The sequence below is a fragment of the Bombus impatiens genome, unplaced genomic scaffold, assembly GCF_000188095.3.
Source record: "Bombus impatiens unplaced genomic scaffold, BIMP_2.2 scf_0543, whole genome shotgun sequence".
NCBI lineage: Eukaryota > Metazoa > Arthropoda > Insecta > Hymenoptera > Apidae > Bombus > Bombus impatiens.
In genome coordinates, this window is record NT_176962.1 from 2,446,980 (window position 1) to 2,454,794 (window position 7,815).

Consider the following 7,815-nt stretch of genomic DNA (forward strand, 5'->3'; position numbering starts at 1 on the left):
ATACACAGCCTCGTATCCTGCCGTAATCCTTCGTTTCTTCACTGGTGCTGGTGGATAAACGCGTCCGTGTAGTCGCGTTCGAGAGTACATGCACGTAGGGAATAGAGTGTATATAGGAGTACGGTGGACGTCGATGTATCGCCGTAAGGATGGCAGGGCATAGCAATCAGCCGCAGAGATGCATTCGAGCACTACTGTGTAATTTCTAGAACAAAAAGCTTGCCGTAATTGTGTTCATTATCTTCGGGGCCCCCAGAAACAAAGAGGACGCCACAGGGGGAACAGCAATGGCGCCGCGAGAGGGATAGAACGTTGGATATCGCGAATCGGCCGCGAAACTTCCGCTCTACACGCGCAGCGTATGTGCTCTTCCTATCCTTCCGATTCCTACATGCGATTCCTACTGTTTCGATAAACATCCGTTTCTTTGACACGGCAAATAGTAAAGAACTTTGCCCGACCTAGATGACTAAAATTAAGGTCTGGAGGGTTTTCTTCGAATTCGCATTATCCTCGAATACCATGTAACTATCTAAACAATATCACAGAAGAATTCGGAAAATAACCCCGGGACCATGTGTTACAATACGATTAGCCAGTTCGCAATCAGTTTGCCATTAACTCGAACTGTGTTTGAATATCCCTGTGAACCAGCGATAAAATGTTTCTTTCTCTCGTTTACGATGCCGAGCAGGGCACAAAATTGCTATTCTTGGTGCTACATGTCTGGAAGCGTCCACCTCGGACGATATCATTTCGGTGGAGCCACGGGGCACCGCGAGAATTCGGTATAAATTGCTTCGGGGGAGCGAGTTCCGTTTAAAAACGAATCACCCGGGTATTATCCTAAGTGAGTTTTAATGACTCAAATCAGAGCGTGGCACCGCGGCCGTGTCCGCGGAGAACACGCGAAACTTCGTCGGAAATTCGGTTAATCGTACGGTTGTCCAGGGTCGTTCACGGCTCTCCGGGCCGCCTTAACGAGAACGAAGAGCGCAAGAGAACAGGGCGACGCTTGTCGCACACGCGAGAGTGCGTACACGCGTAATTGCACGCTGCCGCTCGCGTGTAATTGAAGTTTCTGGAAAGGAGGGAGGATACATTGTGCCGGAACGCGACACGTCCAACCCGTCACGCCGTAAACGTTACACACGCGCGCGTGTGTACCTAATTGCATGTTAGCAGCGCAGCTCGAGATTACAAGATCAACTAGCTGCGCTGGACGAATGCCTGGAATCGAGGAATTACGCTTAATGGGGAGCAAGCGTTAAATATTATTCAAACTAACTGCGTCGTGTTGGTTCGAACTGAGTGTCGTTTCGATCGTTCGACGAACTAATTTTGGTATTTGGTTTCCGTGAAACAGGCTTTCACGGAGGTAATGTTTCGAGAACTAAGACTAATAGCTAGACATACCACTTCGATAGAGGAGTTTCACCGCTTCTATCGATCAATTTGCTTCTTCCAGAAATATCTATTCCCAAATGCTTTGAAACCCTCTTAACGTCTGTCGGTTATCGCGAATATTACTCAAAAAATTTGCACACTTGTCTCGGATCCCTCTCTATTGCGTACTTCCATAAATTTTACCATACAACCATACGCTCACAAATACGCACACTAATCAAATGTCAATGCAATGCAATGCAAAACACGCGATAGTCGCGTCTACGTGCGCGTCGATGGTGAACGAAGGGAGTAAAGAATAAAGAACGAAGGAAGAAGAGACCAGCGAATGTAAAAGAACGGTAGAGAGAAACATAGAGAATCGAGGAGGAACAGGAGGACGAGGCAAAGAGAAGAGGGATCTCGAGGTGGTGTAATCTACGTAGCGAGTAGGTAGGATGGGCAGTGGATACACCGGCTACGTATAAGTATAATGACTGGCACTTCTATGCATTATCATACCGCTGGGGCTGGCTCCGGTGGTGGCTGGCCGGTCCGTGCGGTGCCTGGGATCAGCCGTGGTCGGGGAGATGAATAATTTCAGGACGGGCACGCAATTACGTGCGCGTACGTCTCGCGTACCAAGTAGCCAGTCGACGGGCCACGCACGCATACGCGCACACGTGGCAAGGAGCCACGGACACCGTAGAGCGGCAAACGCGTAACCCATCCCCTCGGACCGCTCCACAATCTTGGTATCATTTATATTTCACTGCGGGCAATTATTTCGGGCCCTGGCCGTGCCCATCGGGTGTCCGATAAGTTCGAACCCGAGACCACCGCTCGCGGTGCTACCACGGGTCTCCCCATTCTAGATTTTTCATTCTCTTACAGGAGAATTCTCATCTCGCGTCTTGACTAGTCGTTGCTGAAACGCTTGGATATTGCGAATTAAGAATTAAACGTTCCAAGTGAAGCTTGAATAGATATTCGATGAATATTCGCAGAGGATGTGATTATTCTTGGTTCGAACTCGTGAATATTTTTGTTAATTGTTGGAAATACACCGGTTTGTCTGGAAGGTTCAATGATTTGGTTGAATTAGTGATTGTTTGAGCTTCTATATGGAGTGTTAAAGGGAATATGACGGAAAGTAGGTAAGTTAAGAAGTTTTTTCGTAAGTTGGTGTTAAAGGACTGGAATGGGGAGAAGTTGTAAGAAGTTGAAAATCAGTCTAAAAAAGCTCTCTACTGCGGGGACGTATATAATTTGGTTTAAACAATAGTAGTCGTTAACCGTTGAAGTAAATATCTTAAAAACTAAATTCTTTTTGCGAACAAATAAAAAGTATTTTATCTAAGAAAGCGCAAGAGTATTGCTTAATAATCAAACGTCGTAAATCAACAGTTATTACCAACGCTTTATCAACAAAATTCGATACTAAACACACGGGTGCCGAAATCTTATTGCTGGAACGAGGGATCGACGCTGGCGAAACTAATTGAAACGAGCAACCGATGAGGAGTAAGATCGGGACTCGCTGCGATCCCGGCTGCGTTCGCAAACATATTGCATAATCGGTAATAACCCCGGCCCGGTCGGCCGGTTCGCCTTAGCGTATCGGGACATTAATTATCATGCCGTGACGTTTCGCTCGATCTTCTAATAACGGGCGTCCAGAGGCGGACACGCTTATAAACTCGACCAATTCACCGCGTGCACGCTTATTCCCATAGCCTAATTTCACACGTGTGAACCTCCACCACCGACCTATATATATATACGTATACACACATGTATACATTTATCCACGTATCAGAGACCTGGTACAAATATCTATTTCTATCTCTCTGTGGAAGCTGGCGCGTCTATAATTTACACGCGTGTGTCCCCGCTCACGGGCAATAGTTAAAGCCTGTTAATTTCCGGCAGTGAAGTTATATCCGGTGCCAAAGTCCGATGCAATTAAACGTTAGATGGTAGCGCACGTCGCGCGAGCCAGTCTCGCTTCAAGCGACATCCACTCAGCTATAACGAGGACACTTTGAATCCGAAGGCTGGTAAAAGGGTGGAGAACCCGGAGAAGGGTGCGCGTCGTTCGAAAGGGAGGAGGACGAGGAGGATGATGCTTGCACACGGTTGCTCTCGCTTTAGTAACTCTATGTGTATCATCGCGCACTCCTATACTCGATCGTCTCGAGGATTTTCTTCATTATAAGTTTCAGAACGGCGTAACGCTGCCGAGAACCAGTGGCTCGCAAGACTTTCGCCCTGGAAAGGTTGGCCATGACTGCGCATCGCTCTCTCGTTCTCGAGTGGTTGCGCTTCAATTTTCGCTTCACGCTCGCGAGGCATGCACGACTTACCGGCATGTCTTTTAACGAATCGCCGGCCTGAGGGATCGGCAGTTGCCACTTTGAAGACGCACCACCGGCGCGCACCACGTCCTCGGATTTACCGCCGCGAAACCCAGCTGCGCCGTGCTGCGCCGTGCCGCCCCCGGGGATCTTGCCGCCAGCGTGGGTCAACTCAGCCTGCTGGGACCTCGGATGTTGCGAGTAGAATCCTGGTGGAGGCACTTGACGTGTTTGTTTGTCTTTGAATCTTTTTAAGCACTGCTGTTTTAACACCGAAGTATTGTCTGGAAAACACTGATACAGAAACTACTGCCTTTTCTGAAATTCTTCTAAAAGGTGATTAAGAGAAATATATCTTGGCACAATGTTTTCTCTTAATGATTCACAATTCGCGATGTTATTGTTGAATAGCGAGTAGATAATGGAAGTAGTTGATTTGTTTGTTCGTTTGCTAGCCTTGTTGAGCACTTGTTTTAACACCGCAAATTGAGTAGAAATGTCTCGATGATACGTACTCCTTCTCGTAATTCACAGATCGTGCTATTACAGTTGAGTGGAAAATTGGTGGAGTGAGATTAGATTGCCTTAAGTAAATTACCGAACAGTATCTCTGTAATTGATGTAATTTAAATATTTGGTAATGGCGGAGTATCACAGTGAAAGAAAGTTACAGGCTGGGTCGGCACTCTGTTCCGAAGAACTGAACTTTCTTCAATTTCACCTTCCGACTCCGTTATTTTAAGTTTCCGGCAAGTTAATAGAAAGCTTCAATTTATTTTTCCAATTTAAAATTCCCTGGAAGTTCTCTCAGACGTGCATTTCAGCTAGTAACCGAACGTTGTGTCTTCAAAGTCGTCGTTATCTTTCCAGCACGAAATAAATCTTCATACGTGACACCACTCTCTTTGATGCTATATTACTGTATCCAAAATTTGAATTTTATATCTTCTTGGAAATGTGCATAACCGCAATACCAAACCTTAGAATCCAATCTTTTCCACTCATCATCTCGCGTACCAATTTAATTAATAAATACAGTGTACAAACCATTTTACCACAAAAGAGCACCTCACGCTATTAGTCCCCGAGCAGTCACCCTCGAAATCTTTAAAAATCATTTTCGCGACATCCTCTACGAAGAAACACCACAATTTATCTTATCGCCGATATATCCCGCAATCTGTCTGACACTTACTGACCACTCTCCCTAACTGTCGTGTTGAACAATGTCGCCGGATTATTACACCGGGCAACCACGTAACTCTGTCTCTTTTCTTTCCCCGTGGCGTGATTCTCGCTCGTTGTCCGATCGTAGAGGATACGTATATAATATATATTATAATAATGTGGGCCACAATGGATTCGCGTCATATCCTGGCTCTGTCCCCAGCACGACCATCAATTAGATCAGCGCACCCCAACCTGGGTCGCCAGATATCACTCACACCCACCCGCTATGATCCATCTTCTCTCTCCTCGTCATCCTCCTCACGCCTTTAGCGTCTCATTTTCTCAGCTTAATCTGGTCCTTCTTCCACTTTCCGTCCTCTTCTCGATCTTCTGTTCGTTCGTCTTTCCTTCGCGTTTCCGTCCAAGTAGCGTGCAATAGAGCTATTACAGCCAGACAAGCGAGAAACTCAATTTAAATTACGACTTCTGCCCGTTGTTACGACCGTTATTATAACGTTAGCGTTTCACGGCGATTCCTTTGCACACGTGCGTGCAACAACGCCAAAGAGTTGGCTAACTTAGCCAGGAAAGAAAAGAAAGAATTTGGCTCTGCATTCTATGATTTCGACGAGATAACATGAGCAGGATACTGAAGTTATGTCCATTGCTGAATTCTGTTCGTAATGATGGGATAGAAATCCATAACAGTTATAGAATTTTAGCGTAGAATCACTTGCAGTAGAATTTTATTTATTATGTCTCATTAGGGCAACACAGTTCATACGATATAGTTTCACTGAACCGTTTCCTTAGGTCTGATTAGTTTGAACTGGAGTTGTGCTGTAATCAAATTGTAGACACTTAGATTCTACAATTTATCATCAATAATATTTTAGAGTTAATGAACCTGACAACTTTTCATACTTTATTCTCAAACGAATCTATTCATAAAACATTGTCTCTTAAAATGGAAATTAATTCAGCAATTTCCTACAATGTCAGAGAATTCAAGATTATACTCGTTGTAGATGGTGCAGTTTCTTTGGACGTAAACGTGTCAGAACGGCCTTAATGGTCTATGGAAATTCGTTTCGCGTGACGTCGTGGATTGTCGTAATAGCGTATGCAAATTTATGATGATACATTCGCGATAATACTATGAATTAGCCAGGCGACGGGAACGTTCGGCGTATTCCGTGAAATTTAGCGCGTAATCTCTAGGTTAATTTAATGATCGCTCGTGTAACGGGGAGGGCACGCGGAATGCCTGCGTAGAATTTGTTTTAGAGACTTATGGAAGGCTGTAATAGCGTTGAATGGCTATTCTAGGTAACATTGCCGTCGAACATGTTAGTATTTTACGTTGCTTTCTTGCTGTTCATTTCAGCAGATAACAGAGGTATCGAGTCAGCGAACTGTGAATTCTTCAATTTCGAAGAATGAACAGATACGTTTCATTCGCGAGAGCAGAATCACAGAATTTTTTTCTACGTCGTATTCTATCTTTTCAATTGTACAAACGCTTATGCATTATTAACGAGAAACGAAAAAATACTTAATAAAATCCAAAGAAATCGAATTACATTGAATTTTATCGTGTTACAACGAATGTATGTCATATCAGACATACTTTTCGTATGAAACTGTAAATTTACATTTCGCGTTCTAGCTAAATTGAAATATATCTGAATAATACGAAATTAAAAAAATGTAGGCTCAACTAATCGTGCAATTTCAAGCAAATGTAGCCACAAACGCTAAAATAAAATTAAACGATACAAACGCTTTACGCGCGCCACTATAATTTCGCCCATCAGTCGTAAGTGTATCGCTTGAAGCAATTAGGATATCATAGCTTCAAATCGTAAACTAAGAAAATAATACGATGAGAGCAAACGAAAATAAATATGATAAATTGATCGTGAACCGATGCACAAAATAACAGCGTACATGTAATTAACAGATTTCCCCCATTACCGTCTCATCGCTGTATATTCAAATCCGCGATATAATTTTCCATAATGACTCATTCACGTCCGCAACCCGTCAAAGCTCTGAACATGTTAGTCGCACCAACACACTAAACAGCCAATAAATTCAAGCATCCGATTTTTAAACCGCCTCTAGCCAGAATCCTCTAATTATTATCCATCGTGCACGCCAACAATTAATTATGTCGTGATTATTATTCTCATGGCTCGTTGGAAATCAAAAATATCCAGCTCCGATTTAGCAGCGGTGCATAGTCGGCTGGCGGCCGTCGATAGAGACATAATAATACATTTCCACTGGCCGCGCGAAGCAGTACGAGAGCTCGTCTTAGCGCGCGCGCGCCTGTTCTCCGTATAAAATCGTAATTAGCGCGCGTTTAATGGCAACCCAACGGAAGTAACTGATTACCTCTCGCGTCTACCGGATTGAATACGCGTCTCGTTCTTTCTTCTCCTCCGTCATCTTCCTCTTTTTTCCCCCGTAGCTACACCCTCTCACTCCGAGCAAGCTGCTTTCCCTTTTCGAACGTCCAGGGACAATGATGTCCGACCTCCGGCCGAGCGAACAAGCGCAGACGGGTGGTCAAAGGGAAACAGGAAGAACAAGAATAGAGGAGAGCAAGGAGTGGTAGAAGAAAATCAAAAAGATGAGCAGAAAAAGGCACGATGCCAATAAGCGTACACGCGGGTACAACGGAGAAGACGAGCGCGGAGAGGGTGAGAAGAGGAGGGTGGAGAGTGAAGAGGAGGAGGTGAAGAGAAGAAAAGAAGAGGCGGAGGACGGGCGAAGAGGAGAAACAAGAAGATAGTTACGCGGAAGGGAAAGAGAGAAGACGAAGAGGAAGAACAAGAAAAAGACGCGAGGAGATTGACCCTCTGCCCCGCTCGGCGTGTACGCAGCGAACACGCAC

The 7,815-nt window shown here is 44.8% G+C and overlaps 1 protein-coding gene across 1 annotated transcript in view; it reads right to left on the minus strand.

Annotated features, from left to right (window-relative positions):
- The window catches only part of LOC100741472 (transcription factor SOX-6), a 337,675-nt gene extending 332,730 nt beyond the window's left edge, over positions 1–4,945 (minus strand). The window contains exon 1 of the mRNA XM_033321943.1: positions 3,753–4,945. Coding sequence (XP_033177834.1) covers positions 3,753–3,758 — 6 coding nt within the window. The 5' untranslated portion in view covers positions 3,759–4,945. The remainder of the gene's footprint in view (positions 1–3,752) is intronic.
- Between the last annotated feature and the right edge of the window lie 2,870 nt (positions 4,946–7,815).